At 37.2% G+C, this 18,988-nt stretch overlaps 2 protein-coding genes across 2 annotated transcripts; one reads left to right on the top strand and one right to left on the bottom strand.

Moving 5' to 3' along the window:
• Positions 1-10,392: 10,392 nt before the first annotated feature.
• On the top strand, positions 10,393-13,212 carry LOC122060005 (U-box domain-containing protein 17-like). Its single transcript, XM_042623127.1, is given in 2 exon segments — positions 10,393-11,340; positions 11,343-13,212. Coding segments are annotated over 2 exon segments (2,142 nt in total). The 5' UTR covers positions 10,393-10,943; the 3' UTR covers positions 13,088-13,212.
• Positions 13,213-14,356: 1,144 nt separating this feature from the next.
• LOC122060074 (RING-H2 finger protein ATL46-like) lies at positions 14,357-16,368 on the bottom strand. The gene is made up of 3 exons (XM_042623240.1): positions 16,128-16,368; positions 15,464-15,540; positions 14,357-15,231 (listed from the first exon to the last, which is right to left on the bottom strand). The coding sequence occupies exons 1-3, from the start codon at positions 16,212-16,214 to the stop codon at positions 14,664-14,666; spliced, it is 732 nt and encodes a 243-aa protein (XP_042479174.1). The 5' UTR covers positions 16,215-16,368; the 3' UTR covers positions 14,357-14,663.
• Between the last annotated feature and the right edge of the window lie 2,620 nt (positions 16,369-18,988).

Here is an 18,988-nt window from a genome sequence, read left to right as displayed (position 1 = left end):
AAAAAAAAAAAAAAAAACCAACTCAACTCAACACACCACTTTTACGAGATGCACCTTTTATCAAATGGCTACTTAAGAGCAATGACATTCTAGATATTCTCTCATGGGGAATCCACTATTCCTGAGTTTACCTCATATAGAAGTATTTACTTATTTATTATTATCTTTTGTTGGATAAAATTTGATAGAAAGAAAGCGCAAACATGAGAATTATCCAGTGAAATCATATTTTATTTTGTTAAATCTAATATTCTTAATCCCAATCAAAGTTTGCACAATCTCATCAAACATGCAAATTTGCGTTGTTACACTCTTGATAATCATGCTTTTAAATGGTAATCTAATTTACTCAATCTTACCCTCCATGTCTGCCATCAACCTCAACAAACCTGATTAAATCTACATACGTGCTCTCAACCTCAACGAACCTGCCTTGAATGCTGGCCGTCAACCTCAACAAACCTGATTAGTCTTAACCATAGTTGATCGTGCTTGAACTTGTACAATCTACTCCAATGGAGTGAAATATACCTAATCGCACCAAAAAACCTTGGAACACTAAGCCCCATCCACCTTTTCCTTCTCTCTCTTTCTGTCTCTCTCTCTCACACACACACATCCTCCTTGGTTATGTGAGATTTTTATTCTCTGCTCCCTTAATCTTCTTTATGGTACTTCTTAAAAGCGACTGTTCTGCTTTGAAGCCTTTACTGAGCCTTGCTCTGATGCTCTGATGCTCTGATGATCTGAGACTCTGAGAGCAGAAAAAAAAAAAAAAAAAAACCGTAGATATTCATGCACAAATACAAGGAATTTACCACGGTTCAACATGAAAGCTTACATCCACTGAGAACACGGTTCAACATGAATGCTTACATCCACTGAGAACGAAAAACTTTTTATTAACTAGAAAAAATTTACACCTCTCTCCACCTCATTATGTGATCTCTACTTGGATTTTTTTCCCCAAAAGAGACAACAAATAGACATCTTAAAAACCTTAATTTCCACACATTTTACGATTTTAACATAATAATGTAATGGATCTAAAAATAAATACATGCACTTTGCATAATAATACTAGTGACAACCCCACCAACAAAAGTATAGAGTACCATATGTCAAAATCATGTTTTGAAAGTAGGGAACTAGCTAGAAGGATAGTTGAAAATTTTGAATTTGATTCACATTCGTATTTGTTTAGGGGTACTTGTATATGGTCAAAGGGTATTTGGATTTGAATTCGGATAATCTAGACATAATCTAACCGATTCAAATAGATATAAAACAATAATAAAAAAATTAAGTGACTTATAATCTTAAGTCATGCAAGAGACTTGGATTGAGAGAGAATTTATCTGCCAGATGAAGATACATATTACACAAGTCAAGTATATAAACGAATATTCAAAAATCCAGGTTCAATTAACATCTGTATCCATTTAGGGTAATCTGTATCCGATCAAGAAATACCCAGATCCATTGTGGATCCGTTTGCATCTCTATTTGAAAACCAACATAGCTGGCTAATCCTGTTTACAGTTGGAAACACAATATCATTAGTACATTGACTTAAAAAACTAATGTGAAAAGTCAATGTGGGAGAATATGATTACTCATGACTCCTGAAGCATAGTTTGAAACTCTTTACGCGGGTGGGAAGCTGGAAAGGGGTGGTACTTCACTGACCTTTCTCTTTATAAGAAGAAAAAAAAAAGCCTTTTTTAGAGTCAAAACTCAAAAGTGGAAGAAACTTCCAAGAAGCATTTTTTCTTTCCAAACCTATAGATAGATTCCAGGGGGGTGGTTCTGTGTTTGTGTTTCTTTTGTTTCGTCCACAGATTTCCAAAGACAAAGAAAGAGGTGGTGGGGAGTAGCGACACCACCATTTGGGTCCATTCTCTTCTTTATTCAAACTCCCCCATTAAGAAAGGTATGAAAAATGGAAAATGAGGAGAAGAAAATTGAGATTCTGAATGGATGACAGATCAGATTTAAGAGAAAATTAAAGTTGGAAAATGATAGGCTTTTGTTGAGTTTTACTTTTTGGTAACACAGAAGAAGGGCCCCACCTTATGAATGGTTAAGATTGATAACAAACTCTCATCTCAGGAATTTTAGCACCATTGGATAGATACATACATATTGGTCCTGGCACCCATTGACTCATCAGCTCAGTTGTGTTTCTCTGGTTTATGCTATACGTTTTGTAATCAATGTCAGCTTGGACTTTAGATTTGGTTACTTCTAATTTTCTCAAAGGAATTTAAGAAAGGTTAGGAAATATTGGCATTTGTTGAGAAGATTAGTTCCTGGCCAAAGCTTTTGATGACTTTTGTTCTAGAACTTCTGTTCGGTATCTTTGTTTAAGGAAAAAACATCACTTGATACTCATGTTCTTAATATTAAGGCAAGTGTTTTCTATCCGCGTGAGGACCCTGTGCCCACACACAGAGGCACATACCTCAGTTAGAGGCATGGTAATCATTGCATGCCCTTGTGTTTATGGCAGAAAGGCTTCTCACGAACAGAAATTTGTCCCATTAATTAATTAGATGATTTCAACCAATAAATACGAATTATATGTATAATATTCATTTTCATTTTTATTTTGTATGAATAATTTTGTTTAAAATGAAACTATATAAAAATCATATATTTTTTTTCATTTTTGTATCTTAGAAAAAAAAAAACATTGGACCGAGTTTCCTCGATCACACCACTTTCAAGGGAGAATCCATTACACATGGCCATCAGTACTATCAAATGTGTTTTTAAATTCATTAATAAGAGTGAGAGTTTGTTTATGAGACAAAATTCTTATCATACGATCACATCACTAGTCGGTGAAAAGATTCTTTCCCCTCAATGGCTGGCTGAAGGAAAACTTTTGCTAAAAGATTTTATTGAATAATATGGTGCGCATAGAAAAAGTGGATTTGCCAAGGGTGAGTGTAGGCTCCAAGTTTCCAACTTGGTTTTTTTATTTTTTCCTACCCTAAGAAAAGCTCCAAGATGGTTTAGATGAGCCAATCAAGCCAAACCAAAATATGGATCATCTATCCATATGTTTAATTTTTACGTAATGACATGTGCAATTGTGGTTCCATAAATGTCCCTCCATGCACTCTTGATAAAAAAGTGAAAGGCATTTACGGAACAAAAGGACATATTTAATCATATAATGGTGCTTATACATAGGTTATGTTTGGAAGCCAAGAAAATATATATATATATATATATATTTTTTTTTTGGGAAATTGAATAGAAAAAAAGACAAATAACCATCATCTCATTGTGATTTTTTCTTTTTTTAATTTTCAAACATAGCCTTTAAGGAAAAGGTTATCTGGTCTGATTCTGCACCAAAAACTGGAATTAACAAATCTCCACAGATTTTTATTTTATTTTTGGTTCTAAACACAAATCTCCATAGATTCGCAGAAGAGATCTGCACCATTCCAGATTTCAGGGCACAATCAAGAATATGACTATGACCGTTCCATTTTCTAAGCTCATTCTAACCACATTAATGAAACATGAAGAATAAATTCCCCCCAACATCCCTCTCAAGACTACTTTTTTCAAAAGCAATGGCAGACTTTGGAGAATTTGATTTTCTTTTTTCAAGACAGTTTGGAATAATTTCTCTGCACTCTGGAGTCTATAAGGGATTTTTAGATTCCACACAAATATGTTAGATAGAAATGTGTCATTTAATATTTTCAATGAATCTAAATTTTTTGGACGCAAAATTTTTTTTTAGGGTAAAAAGACACAAACTCTAAGGCTATATTTGATAACCAAGAAAAGAAATAATGCAAAAGATATAGTAAGACTAAAAAATTTATGATACAATAAATTTTTGTCTCTTCAAATTCATATTTTTTTCTTTTCTTGGATCCAAACATAGCCTAAGGTATTTTACATGTAAAGTAATATTCTTTTTTTTTTTTTTTTGGTGTGTGTGTGTGTGCGTGTGTGTGTGTGTTAGACTGTAAAGTATTATTCTAAGTAGAGTAAACAAGTATTGAAAAATCTAAGATTATGAACGACACATAGACCAAGGCCACCAAAATGGTGCATAGATACCCAATGGTTTAAATGACACATCACTGTTCCAATTGACACAATTAGTTATGCAATTTAAAGATGGTGTTAATTCAGAATTTTTTTGCCTTTGTGGTATCTTATGTCAAGACAGATGGAGCTTAGTTCAATCCAAAAAGAATGACAGATATTAGTAGCAAAACAGCACAGAACATGTTAATGCACCGAGGCTATAAGCACAGCCCACTAAATATCGATCAGTATATTCATGTTTGGATGGATTAGAGACCAAATCAATGCATCAAAAATTCTGATTCATACCTTGATGATCAGTTTTTTGGATTTTTTTTTTTTTGGGAGAAAGTTTTTAGGTAATTTTGTCTGATGTTAAATAACAAAAAAAAAAGAAGGCTTGACCTTTTTTTCACCCGTTGTGAAGAAAGAATTCCATCATCATGGATATCAATACAGTTAGTTGTCCAAGGAAAAGTGTATTTTTGACTCCAAACAATAGGAGGTGGGTGACTCTCTCATATGTCCAGAGGCAAGAACTAAACCACTCGACCATTAGGTCGCAATATTCATAGCTTACTGTTAGACCAATAAAAAACTGCTCATTGAAATTGATGGTTTGAAAAGTGCAATACATGTATTTATGGGGCTAATAAAGAAAATAGACAACAAATATCTATCAAACAATGTTATGTAGTAAAGATCATCAAGATACCCATCCTAATGATAGGTATTAATCATCATCATCATCATCCACCTCTCCTTCACCTCCACCTCCACCTCCACGTGGTGCAGTGTAAAACTTGGGACTTCCCTTTTCAAGTTGATTGCCAAAGTTGAAACACGCCTGAAAACCGTGTGCCAAAGTGGCATTGACGACCTTTTTAGTTCCATGACGTTCTCTTTCATGTCCTTAACTCTCTATTTGATCCTATTTGATAAACTCTATAAAAAAAGTGGCTGACCACTAAAAATATGTCGGCAGGCACGAGGCATGAAGGAGGAATTAGACTAAAAATAGATCTCTTTTTATTAATACATAATTAATTAATTGGGTAATGTCGTAATTGGATATACAATTGTTTACCTAAAAAATCAATTGATCACGAGAAAGATTTTATGCCCGTGTAATGTCTTTATGTACCTATGGGGAAATGTTCTCCGTTGATAGTGCGGTTCTTACACGTGGATGAAATTTAGTTATTACTTTTCTTCTAATTTTATAGATGGTAAGAAGAGAGGGACGAGGGAAGAGACAGACACAAGGATGCAAGTACAAAAACGCATGTAATGGTCATCTAATACAATATTTGGTGATGGTAAAGACATTATCGTTGCTCTATAATTTTTTTTTTTTTTTTGTTAATGATAAGTATCTAGGCCTTTGGTTTGACTAGTCCTGTGGGTCTATATTGACCTCACAATTACATAGATCGAATCATATCGGGGTTGAACGAAAACCATTCAACTTTCACTGAAAGCAATGAAGACCACTAAACACCCCCGTGTGAGTGGCTTAAGGTGTGCCTAGTGAGAATCAAATTTAGGAGGTTCGAGTTTATGACTTGTACTAAATTCATTGTTCACCAATTGCGCTACTCCCTTGGGTTACTGTTGCCCTAGACTTATTGATGTAGAAATAACTTTATGCATTGCTGGTGTAGGAAATCCTAAAAAATATGCTGTTTCGCACAAACGCATTACACTTTAAAATTCTAATTTCTATTCTTTATCATAATTGCATTTATTGTTTTGTTTATTTCCATATGGAAGATGAAACATAAAAAAAATTCCTTGTAAATTATTATTATTATTTTGGGATGGGAGGAGTTTATACTGTTTGTTTTAATAAAAAACGTAGAAAAAAAATCTTGTTTATTTATTTATTTATTTTGTAGAACATAGAGAAAAAAAACATTGCAAAATCGGAAAATTCTATTTAGAATTTTGGATGAAAATTTTCATGTAAAATATCATTTGTATAAAAAATTTTATAAGGAAAAAAAAAAAAAACCATTGTCATATGGGAAATCTAAATATCATGAAAGCTAGTGAACTTCGTAAAAAAGAAAAACTACATATCATAAGATGACCATCCTTAATCATGTTGTGAGAGAGAGAGAGCCATGTGGTAAATTGTGGTTAGCACATAAGCTGTGCATGTGAAAGTAGTTAAAATGTTTAATTACTTAAAAAAAAAAAAGGTGGCTAAAATGTTGATCTAAAGTTTCATGAAATTATAAAAAAGGAGAAAAGAACATTGCTTGCTTGTGTGTGTCTATACACAGACATGGGCGGGTGTGAAAAGATGATGTTGCCCCTTGTCCAGATCCCTCAATGTGGCCTCCCATTGACCTATGACCTATATGTTGTTGTTGCAGTGGCCAATAAAGCGAACAAAGTTCTCTTGCCAATATAAAAATAATCTCATGGGAGGTATTGATATTTATTTAATCTTTTACCATTTAGAACTCATTTGTAAGGTACTTTTGCTTCTTATCTTGAACTAAAATCAAATGCTGAGATATATGCGTGATTTTCACAAAATGATTCACTTAAGTGTGTATTTGCTTGGCAAAAAATTAATAAGAAAATAAAACAAAGGTAAATCATAAGAGGATCAATATATAATGATATGAAAAAACGCTCTCTCTCTCTCTCTCTCTCTGTCTCTTTCCACTTTTGCCAACTAAACACTCTTATTTTTGGCACATGACAATTTATAATAATGCAAAATTAATGGAGAATTTTCCATTTGCAAGACAGATAGGTCATTCCCCATACTCCCTTCAGATTTTGATTCGTCTTCAATTAATTGGATGCCTAATTAGTGATTCAAGAACTGGAAAAACCTGAGACATGTATCCCAATACATGGACAGGTATCCCTAGATTCTCCTAAACATTAAATCACTAATTAGACTCCCAATTAATTGAAGAGAATCTTTTTTCCCACTTCGTTAACATAGCTTTTACTAAAACACCATCTAATGAAGCTCTCCAATGAAAATTCTGAATCTTTAAATTCCAAAAAAATAAAAAAATCATTACCTAGACCCTCCTCACTCACCATCAGGCGCACTAAAAATGTAAATGCCATTCTAGTTGACAGATTGCCAGACCTAGAAAGGATACAAACCCATTGTTCGTCCCATAGACCTATCAGTAAGACCATATTACCAATAGCATACACATAACCATAAGGGTTGGACACTACTCAAAAGAGCAAGATTCCAAGCATCATGATGAATGAACTCACTTACTCTAAAATCCAACCTATTACAAAGAGTAAAAAGAGATAAGTTGAATCCTTTCAAAAATATAGTATTCTCCTCCCATTCCCAACTTTAATATACACTATTTTATAGATCTCCTCTTTTTTTTTTGCTAACGATGGGTATTCAGGCCTTTAACTTGACTGGTCCCACGGGTCCATACTAACCCACAACAGTAAGGATCGGGTTGTACTAAGGTTGAATGAGAACCATTCAACTTTTACTAAAAACAATGAAGAACACTAAACACCCCCGTATGAGTAACTCAAGATATGCCTAATGAAAATCGAACTTAGAACATCCGAGTTTACGGTTTATACCAAGTTTATTTTTTCTCAATCAAAATATCTAACAAAACTTACGAATTAAAATACTTAACCATTAAGATTGAAGACCAAAGATCATTGTCAACATTCAACAACCTCCATGCTACTTTTACTACTAGGGTTTTATTATAAGTTTCAGACTTCCCAAGATTGGGACCGCTAACGTGCTTAGGAAAATAGACTTTCTTTGAAGCAATTAAATTCTTCTTTATATATATATATATATATTCTTACCTTCACCTCTTTAATTTTTTTTTAATAATATTATAAATAGAGTCCAATTTATTACAAGCACTTTTCAAAAATGAAATTAATAAAGGAAAACAATGGCTATCATTGGCCGTATATGTCTACTTTGTATTTACAAATAGTTGAAAATACCCCACTGTTACATGATACCTTCTGCAAACCATCTGAATCTCTCATTCCCCTTGATTGTAAGTGTGCAAAAATCAATCCAAAATTAAATCTTTGTTACTTCAGAACCTAAAAAAAAAAAAAAAAACCTCCATGCCTCAATACATAGAAAACCATTATTTTCAAAAATGAAAATCATGAAGAAGACATTTTAGGTCCTCCTTTCTCTTTATAAAAAAGGGAAATCTAAGACTAGATTCCAATGCACTAAATATGAATGCATCTATCTATCTATCTTGTCACCTTTGAGTTTGTTTGTTCATTCAATCAAAGAATCTTTTTTCTTTTCTTTTCTTTTCTAATTGAATCAATAAAGAAATCAAACACACAGATATGTAAATACATTAGTAGTTGTAGTTTTCCAAATACATTTTGCTTTCAACCATTTGACTTTGACTCTCTAATTAGTCTTTTTCATATCACGTAACCCTCGTGGCCATAGTGGGGTTTGGGTATTGTATCATGTGTGACCACTGTAAACCCTTTTGTGTCTCACTGTGATGCTCCCTGTGGCCATGATCCATCCCACTCTCTCTCCTATCTTATTAGATTCCATCTCTAGTGGGCTGAGCTGTTCTCTGGTGTGAGCCACCTGTCTTCAATGATGCTACCATACACCGTCAGTGCTCCCATCATTTTTTCCATCTAAAACGTGCCATGACGTGGCAGCATCCTATCATCTAGAATGAAGTATCCTACTCATCCTCTAGACCTTAGCGATAAGATTTAATTAATTAAAATTAATTAAACCTAATTTTATTATTAAACTATTAAAACAAAAGAAAAGTAAGATATTCGTGAAAGCCGACAAGCCGTCTGAGTCTGACTTTGGAAGCCGAGACTCAGAGTAATAGTAACTAGTAGGAGTTGTTGAGAACATAGAATCACCGGGGGAGGATTAATTATCAGTCCTTTTTGCCTTGTTGAAAACGTCATCTCGTTGACTATGATTATACGTGGCGTAATCGTAACGGTTTTTATTACTTTTTTTTAAAGTATTGGCCCCACCTTTCGTCCCCATGTGCACCGGCAACGTGTCCTTCCCGTCACCGTGTCAGTGAGTCAATCCTGGCCCGACTTGCACTCTCCGCTCCTTTTTGTCATTTCAAATTACCAAATGGGAATGGAATCACTGAAAACCCCAGTACTGGACCCCACTCTGTCTGACTTTCTTTTATAATCATTATCTGGCATTAATGACTCTAATCCAACGGTTCACAATAAATACTTCCACGCAAGGATCATCCATGCCTAGTTTATAGTCAGGTTGGCTCGCATTAGCTATTTTAGCTTTAGCCCTTTCTTTGTTGACTGAAATGCCCCTTCAAATTTCAAAACTCCGCCGATGACCAATACCACATAATTATTAGCTATCAAAAGAACCGCAAGTCAAAATGTCCCTAAAAAGTGGTTAAACCGGTTTACCCCCTCATCATTTCTAACCTTTTGAATCTTTTCGGTTTGTCAAGGTCAGCTCATTAGTCTTAGGTTGGACCTTAGTTTTATATCGTATCTACATATTGGTCGATACATATCATTCTGGTTCGAGTGTGACTTTGTTACGATGCTGATAAATATCAGATGCATTAATCAAAAAAGTGGATCAAGTCGATTAGATGCTTTCAGTTATCCGATCACGCTAGAGAGGATTTGAGTCCTAGAGCATATGCAAGTGGAGTTCATTTTCCCTAACTTAATTAGGGAAAAAAATAATACTATCTGACATGTTGTCCTTAGAAGTGCATAAAATTACCTTCCTACCTCATATAAAATAAAATTCTCATACATATAATTATTCCTATACACTCTCAAGTGCAATGCCATGTGATTAGACATTGATATCTTATCCCTTGAATTATTAAAATGAATTAAAATAAATGAATGCTAATGGCATAAATCTATAGATTCTATAGCATAAAAGGGTTGGGAAGGAGGAGTGTGGGGGAACGATACCACAAAGACAGAACCGGTACGTTACGTAAGATTCTTTAGGCGGGAAACACCCTATAACATGGGTTACGTCGTTGTCAAAGTATGGTTTGGCATTGTGGCTTTGTGTGAGCAATAAACTTTAATTTGAGGGGCTTTTTAGTCAATAAAAAGAATATCTCCATCTACTACTACTGTTTTACTTTTAATAAGTCCTTTGCCTCCCCGGACTGATCGGCTCAAAAAGTCAAAACTAACCGCAGGATCCTAATAGTGAAGTCATGTTAGGATAAAGTAGGGACAGATCTAGTAATTTCTGGAAAAGTCTCGAGTATTTTGGGGTTATTTTCTTGTTCTTGCTGATGAGAGAGAGAGAGAGAGAGAGAGAGAGAGAGATGGAGAGGAAGACCAGTAGTGGTACGTTAATTAAAATGGAAGTCATTTTCATGAGAAGGGCTGCGTCTCGCGATGAAATTTCGAGGAAGAAGTGAGAAGAAAATCGATCCAATTAACCTTTCGGAACGCGGAAATGGCCGAAAGCGTTGAATCCTTAGTTTAAAAGGGTTTCTGAGATCAAATCTCTCTTAGCAAGTTTTTGAAGATTCAATTCTACTCCACAAAACATACAAGAACGATTCAAAGTGGTAATCTGTAAGAGAACCTTTCTCGATTAGTTTCTTCGATTCTCTATAATTCTTGTTGTAAGAAAAATAAAATCAGATTTCTTCTCCGTTTTGGCCTTTCTTTTTTTGGTGCTGTTCTTCCCGTTTTAAGGGAGATCTTTGAGCTTGAGGTTTATTTCTCTGTAAAAGTTTATCTGTAATCTAGTCTGTGAATTTTGATCCGGAAGGCAGAGCTAGGGTTTCCAGGGTTTGAACGGATTCAGCGGATTCTGTGAAGAAGAAGTGGAGATATTGAACCTAATTTGACTTTTTATGGCTTCAGCTGCTATATTCTCGTCTTTGAGGAGGCGAAGGTCGCCTTCCTTGGAGGCTTTCTTGGCGCCGGTCCATCTAAGCGACGTTGCACTTGTTCAGACACTTGTTTCTATCGGTAGTGAGCTGATCTCGTCTTTTTCCAATCGTTTGTTGCCTTCCCAGCGCAGGAATTCCCAATCTCTGATTCGAAAGATACAGAACTTTGTCGTCCTCTTTGAGTTTCTCAGGGATTCTGGGTCTAAACTCACTTCCACTGCCGTTCTTTGTTTGAAGGAACTTTATCTTCTCATTTATCGATCGAAGATTCTTTTAGACTATTGCTCTCAGTCAAGCAGGTTATGGCTTCTCCTCCAGAACTCTTCGATTTCTGGTCATTTTCATGACCTCAACCAGGAGATTCCACGCTTCTCGACATCTTCCCATTGAAAGAGCTCGAGCTATCTCTGGACATCAGAGAACAGATTGAGCTTCTGCAGAGCCAGTCAAGGAAAGCCAAGTTATTTATTGACCAACGTGATGAGATGCTAAGGCTCCGGCTTTTCTCCTTCCTTGAAGAATTTGAACGGGGACATATTCCTGATCAAGTGGAGTTGCGTAGGCTTTTCATCGACAAATTGGGGATTCGAGATGCAAAAACTTGTAGAGCTGAGATTGAATTCCTCGAAGAGCAGATTTATAATCTTGAGGGGGATGTTGAACCTACTGTCTCAGTGCTCAATGGGTTTGTCGCCTTTACAAGGTATTGCAGATTTTTGCTTTTTGGCTTTGAGGAAGAAGAAATGGGATCTGGTAACCATAAGAAACAGAAAAAGGGTCTTATCTCCCTGGATAATGGTGAATCCAGTGTTCCAATTCCAAAGGATTTTATATGCCCAATCTCTTTGGACGTGATGCGAGACCCGGTAATAATCTCAACAGGGCAGACCTATGATCGACCTTCAATAGCCCATTGGATGGAAGAAGGGCATTGCACCTGTCCAAAGACAGGACAGATGCTAACTCACACCCGTCTTGTGCCAAATCGAGCTCTCAGAAGTCTAATCACCCAGTGGTGCTCCGCTCATGGGATCCATTTCGACCCACCAGATGGTCCAGATACGACAATGGAAACCATTGCCATGGCTGCAGCTTCCAAGGCTGCAATCAAAGCTAACACAGCCACAGCTGAGCTTCTCATTGAACAGTTATCAAATGGGTCAGAGGGGGTGAAAACAGTTGCTGTTCGGGAGCTGCGGTTGCTGGCAAAAACTGGAAGAGAGAACCGTGCTTGCATTGCAGAAGCAGGGGCAATCCCTCTTCTCCAGCAGTTACTGTCATCCCCAAACCCAGTTGCACAAGAGAATGCTGTTACCGCAATTCTCAATCTATCAATCCATGACAAAAACAAGAGCCGGGTAATGGAGGAATCAGGATGTTTGGGATCAATTGTCGAGGTTCTGAGATTTGGGCACACAACAGAGGCAAGGGAAAACGCAGCAGCAACACTCTTCAGCCTTTCTGCAGTTCACGACTACAAGAAGAGAATCGCGGATGAAGAAGGTGCTGTTGAGACCTTGGCTGGACTGTTGAGACATGGTAGCCCAAGGGGGAAGAAGGATGCTGTAACAGCTCTATTTAATTTGTCTACCCATGTCGATAATTGCAAGAAGATGATAGATTCAGGTGCACTGTCAGCCCTGGTAGGAGCACTGGGAACTGAGGGAGTCGCAGAGGAGGCTGCTGGTGCATTGGCCTTGCTTGTTAGACAGCCAATTGGGGCTGAAGCAGTTGGGAAGGAGGAAATGGCAGTAATTGGGTTAATTGGAATGATGCGACAGGGGACTCCTAGGGGGAAAGAGAATGCTGTTGCGGCACTGCTTGAATTATGCCGGAGTGGTGGGACAGCTGCTACATTGAGGGTGGCTAGAGCACCAGCATTGGCAAGCTTGCTTCAGACTTTGCTCTTTACAGGAACGAAGCGGGCAAGACGGAAGGCAGCATCACTCGCTAGAGTTTGCCAGAGGTGTGAAGCCGCAGCTTTGCCAATGGGAGCATGGGGAGTCGGAGGGTATGGATTTTCCACCAGTTCAGTGACAGATAATGGTTCAAGTTTTGCTGGGAATGTGTCTGTTCCAGTGTCCATAGTTCCACCCTTGTGCTAGTTTCTTCCCTGTTTACTTTTCTTTCTTTTTCTTAATTGTTGTTGTTGTTACATTCTTTCATTGATATATAAGTTCGGATAAAAGAACAGTAAAGGAATACAATACATAAATATCTGTTGTAGTTACCTCCGGTGTTTTGATTTCCTTTAAAATGTACTAAATTTCGTAGTAGATGGTTGGGTAGGATACGAGTGAATTTTTATGATAAGGTATGGCTCAAATGCATTGGGAGAAAGAGATTTCAGGGGATTATTTTTCCTTATTGTTTAGCTCAAAATGATGTGAATGTCATGTGATATTTCAGCACATTCTGAACCTCAAGCTATGCATTACTCTGATTTTAAGAAACTCAAAAGTGATTCAGCAATCAACTAATTTTGCTTTTGTTACCACATATTAATGCACAAGTAGTTGGTGGTAATGTTTAGTTGAGTTAGGGTATTTCTTCTATGGAAGAGCGCTTCCGAGGCCCGAAGTCTAAATAACTTTGGGGCACGGTCTGGGAATGCTTCTTGCTTCTGATGATATTGAATAGTATCTAAATAGGTTGCTTGTTTAGTAGCTGCTCAATTATTTTTTTATGTGGTGATGTAGGTTAGTTGCTTGATTTGGAATTGGAAACTTTGAGCTTGTTTGTCTCTTGTTTGGTAACAAGTAATTGTTTGTCAAGCAAACAAGCTACCAGGAACCACATACTCTTCGTATGGGTGCAAAGTAGACATTCTAAGGCTTAACTTCCAATGGGGAAATACAGATGTTTGGGTGGGCTGTCTCTTTTCATTGTTTGGAAGGAGTCCTGTCACCCAACTAAATGGGAAACGCACATTTGTAATGGAAAATGACACCATAAGCAATATCAGATAGTATATAATATACTTGGTGGGTGTTGGGTGGTGGGAATATTAAGTTGGTGAACCGCAACTGAAACAGTTTCTTCTATGCTAAGGCATAACCTGAAAGGAATCCATGGGCCTACCTATCGTTACAGCAAATGCTGCACCCAACCCCAAACCCGTCAACCCTGACGGGTTTGGGCTCTCATTTTTCAATTCCAATAATGAATCTCAGGTTTGGTTAGGAGTTCAGCTTTAACTTAAACTGGCTAAGAGACATGAACATGATTCATTTTTTCACCTGGAGATTTTTATGCATACATGCATTGATCTAACAGTGATATTATTCTATAATGATCAGAGTTTTGTGGATTAAAGCTCCTTGACAGAAAGATTAAGACATGATTCTGTACCAGAGAGACTTTCACTACCTGAATGCAGAGGGAGCTAAATCATTGTCCATTAGCTTGGAACCTTGGGATCTCTTTGGATCAATTGACAGCCTTATAAGAGTATCTATGTAACCCAGTTTTCGTTCGGAGAAAAAACTCTATTGGATGCTCCTTCAAACCTCAAACTTGTATGGCTCTTTTAAGAGTAAATCCATAACATATATAGTATTATGATCTTTCAGTTTAAGCATAAGAGAAATTTGTCTCAAATTTGAAGACAGTATACTTGTTAGTAACAAACAGCACCAACAATTCTGATTAAGGGCTTCCTCCCTTTGATTTCATTATATATTAGCGAGGGACAGTCAACCACTCAAAGGTCTCTTCCACTGCCCTGACAAGAGAGAGAAGTTCTCCTGGCATGATATCATTCCTAAGCCTGATGGGATCGTTTGGGGATGAAGCTCTCCTGCCCATGTCGCAAAGTGTGAACCTACATACTGGGCACTTACCATGGCTCTTTACCCATGGGCGGATGCACACATCGTGGAACATATGGTTGCATGGAGTCATTAGTACCTCCTCATTGGGAACAAAGTCTTCTAAGCAAATTGGACATCCCTTACCATCATCATCTCTCCCTTCTTCCTTCAAATGGGTGCTATTACTGGGATTTTCTCTGTTGTAGAAACTCCATCTCCTTGGTATGTTCCTGGCAGGGTTGTATACATGCTTCTTCAATTCCTTTAAGGCCTTCCTTTGCTGCTCTTGGGTCAGGTTAGGTTCTTCCTCTGGATAAACATTCCATTGACCTCTTCTCCTTGGAGGAAATTCTCGGACGAACTGCCTTGGTAGATGGTTAACCCCTGATATTTCACCATCCAGGAGAAGTAGTGGAGAAAGAGACTGCCCAGGGAAACTGCCATACAACACTCCAAGTTTGGTGGTAGTAGTCAGCTAAAAGATGCAATTGAATCTGATAGGAGACGCTGAAATTTATTAATAATATCAGGTAGTATGTTCTCTCTCTCTCTCTCTCTCTCTCTCTCTCTCTGTTACAAGATGGGTTAGATTTTGACATGGTAGTCACACAATCTGTGGTTTATATATATTTAGAAAGACAATGAAAAGATGAAGTAGTTGGTGTATACCCTCTTAAGCCATAGGGTCCCCATCTCACTCTTTCCTCGAATAACTGCCATGGATCTGTTGTCCGAGCACCTGCATCCTGGAGAGAATCACCATAGTTAACTAGTTAGTAACATTTGTGTCTCGATCCTGTACAATGCTTCAACTATTAATCTTGCATATGGTGCAAGCTACCAGAAGCGAGTGCTATTCGCCAACTTCACGAGCCTTGATATATCCAAGCTGTATATGTCTAGCTAGTTTGCGCCTCACTTGTCAATATTGTTAGATCCTTCAATCAGAATATGGTGAAAATGAAGTTCTTGTTCATGACACACTTCATTTTGTTCCTCCCAAAACTACCATAAACAGAACCTTGAAGCTTTTGTGTGGTTGTGAAAGATAAGACCAAGATAAAGGAATTGCAAAAGCGAATAGGCATTCATATAGCCTAGCCACCTCCAATTAGATAAGGTCTTAGTGAGACTGAAACTTAAACCAGCAAGAGAGATTACAAGTTTTCAACCTTAACACTATAACAAGGGAGTTGTTATATGGTCAAATACAATTAGAAACTTATTTGATGTTTTGTGCTGTGTGTGTGTGTGTATCCAGATTGATATGGGAATTTCATGTTCTGGTCTTTCATAAAAGTATTTGCTAGGATTGAGGTAGCACAGTACTTACAGCAGGTTGGAAGGAGGTTATTCGTGGCACTGGTGAGTTTGTCGGGTTGGAACCACCATTCTGGGCTTGCCTACTCCCGGAGCTCATGATGTTTCTCCCCCTGGCAAACCCCAGAAATGTTAACCCCCTGCAACTTGGATTGCAAGGGATAGAGGAGGGAGAAATTTTTACCCTTTTGTACCCTTATTTGTTCCATATATATTTCGGTGAAGATAGACCTATCTTTTTTGCTTTTAGTGATTCCTTCTTTAACAAAGAATGGGATGCCTTCTTTTTACAGATGCTCTTGGTTGGACATGACATTGAATGATATACCCAGATGGACGTTGCAAAAGACTTCCCAAGGAAAGAATTCAATACCTTTCGGACTGTAAAAATGATTTTTAAGTAGGCAGTGGCAACATTTATCTGTTTTGCTGCGGCTGGGCTATGGAGAGACCTAAGCTCTTGACTGTGATTGAATTGGACATACTGAGGCTAAGATTGTTCAGAGCCCACTCTCTGGGAGAGGTTTTTCTTAGCATTTCTCCACAATGCATCCGATAAAGGGGATGGTGAGAGCATATACTGGAAGTCGCACCACTATCTTATGTATCATGTGGGAAAAAGGAAACCTAAAATGATACAAAGATAGAATTGCGAACAAACAATCACACAATGCAAAAGGATTTATGCGAGTCAGCAAGATTGCCTACGACCATGGTGAGATGAGATCTATTTTACTATCAACGGAGAATAGGGTTACAGTCTCTCATCCTCATACCTCTCTCAGATTGATTACAGAGAAGGAACTCTCGCTACAAATTTATAGTGAAACTTTTTATAGGTAGATTATCAAAATACCCATATAGCTCTAAAAAATTTCTTCAGGGCAGTCCGCTATTTCATTGAGGCTTTAATAATGAAGATAAATGTACCTTCAGGATCAACCCACAAAAACAAGCAACAACAGAATACAAAACATCGTACCTCCAACTGTAATCACCTGCCTCAGTATTGTTTCCTTCACATGGGCTCTACAGCATAAGACACTGCAGACAAATCCCAATGCTTGCTTGTGGTTCAGTGAGCCACTGATCCTCTCCCTGTAATGATTGATATGCATTTTGAATTTTAATGTGTAAGTGGGTGACATGCCAGTGCTGTTAGTAATATAAGCGACTTTGGCAGTCCATCATCAGATTTTTTTTTTTTTTTGGGTGAAAGCATTCCATCATCAGATGCAAATACAAGAAATAAGACAGGAATTTGTAGCTTATAGTCTCTCTAAATGATCATGAAATTCGCTCACAGGAACACTCCCATCATGGCAATGGCCTTTGGGAACAACTTGAAATGGTTTTCTTGGCTGTCACTACCTTAAGTTGACCGATTCTGTGGATGGATATTGGTTCAGTCTCACTAGTGCTTTTTATGTGATGCCACTTTGATCATTTCAGCCCTTCATTGCTCAGTTATATTCTGTTACAAGGACCAGAAAGGGAAGGGGTGATTGATGTTCAATGTGAAATATGTTACAGTAGTAATTGAATCTTTTTATTCTGTATCTTTTTTTTTTTTTGCTTTGCTATTAGGATTAGCAAATGTTGGTGTACAATGTCTTGTATTACATTGCAGTTTAATCTAGGGAGTATTGGTGTAGGCCCCCCAACCGAATGGCGGTCCCACTTGCTAGTAAGCGAGTTGTGAGGGTTGCAAGGGAGGGCAAGAAGCCCCTCTGTGTAGCTGGGTGGGAGGGTGTGTAGCCCCTTGCTTTTCACTATATCTTTGTAGCGAGGTTCTCTTTCTCTATAGGAAATTTGAGAGAGGGGTGAGAATGAGCGTTGTAATTCTATTCTCCATTGATAGTGACGTAAAGATCTCATCTCACTGAGGACGTAGACAATCTTACTGAACCTCATAAATATGTGTGCATTATTTGTTATTGTTTTTTCATTCTTTTTTACATCGTTTGAGATTGCGTTTCTAGACTAAGGTGTCAAATTATTGATCAATTATGATAAGCAAGATCAAACCTAAATCTTATCCCTAGAGTGTCCCCCTCTTCCCCATCAGAATAAATAAATAAATAAAATAAAATAGAGACCAATGAATCATCCAAAAACAACCATGCAGTCCAAGTTAAAAGATACCATCGACCCAAAATATGAAACCAGATAGTTTAAACAATAGTAATTGAAAATTTCTGCTGAATTAGGTAGTGTAGTGGGTATCTTGTGTCTTGTAATCAGTTGTACGTAATTATAATTAGTTACCTTTACTTTTTTAATTAGAGGGAGTAGTGGCAATTGAACTAGATCTTCTCAAGTGCGCCAATGTGTTCAGCAGGTATCCAACGGTCAGGGGTTCGTGTTCAAGTGCTATCAGCCATCTAGGAGTTATCTTCAACATTATTTGAGGAGTTCTAACCATAGAAGGCATGTTAGTCTATCTGTAGTTGTTCACTTGTAATAAAAAGACTTGAAGCAATGAAATACTAAATTATCTAATATTACCTTCAAATTAGGTCAGGAAGTCCGGCTTCTCTCCTATCTCTTCTATCTGTATCTTGTTTTCTATTTTCTCCCCCTATTCTTTCCACTCCATGTGTGAAAATGTAACAAAATGGGAGGGAAAATGAGCTCAATTTGGATAGTGGTGGCTTTCCTATCTACCTCACCTATTTATGCCGATTGATATTGATGATTCTAAAGGTTGGATAGGTTACATGTTAAATTTGGTGACCTATCTCATAAGTATAGTCCATCATGTGTGTGTTTTTCCCATTCTTTTGTCTTAAAATATAATGATTGTTTCAATCAATTTTCTAAATTTTTTTCACATCAAAATATTAAATTGAGCTAGATTTTTTTTTTTTTTTT

The sequence above is a fragment of the Macadamia integrifolia genome, chromosome 13 (genome assembly GCF_013358625.1).
Source record: "Macadamia integrifolia cultivar HAES 741 chromosome 13, SCU_Mint_v3, whole genome shotgun sequence".
Classification (NCBI taxonomy): domain Eukaryota; kingdom Viridiplantae; phylum Streptophyta; class Magnoliopsida; order Proteales; family Proteaceae; genus Macadamia; species Macadamia integrifolia.
This window is presented reverse-complemented; position numbering and strand designations above follow the sequence as displayed.

Excerpts from the sequence above, each read along its gene's own strand:
- LOC122060074 (XM_042623240.1), bottom strand. The coding sequence starts at position 16,214 with ATGAGCTCCGGGAGTAGGCAAGCCCAGAATGGTGGTTCCAACCCGACA. Across the intron at positions 15,541-16,127 it reads TAACCTCCTTCCAACCTGCT|GATGCAGGTGCTCGGACAAC; the intron begins GTAAGTACTGTG and ends GATTCTCTCCAG. Across the intron at positions 15,232-15,463 it reads GGACCCTATGGCTTAAGAGG|TTTCCCTGGGCAGTCTCTTT; the intron begins GTATACACCAAC and ends GTTGTATGGCAG.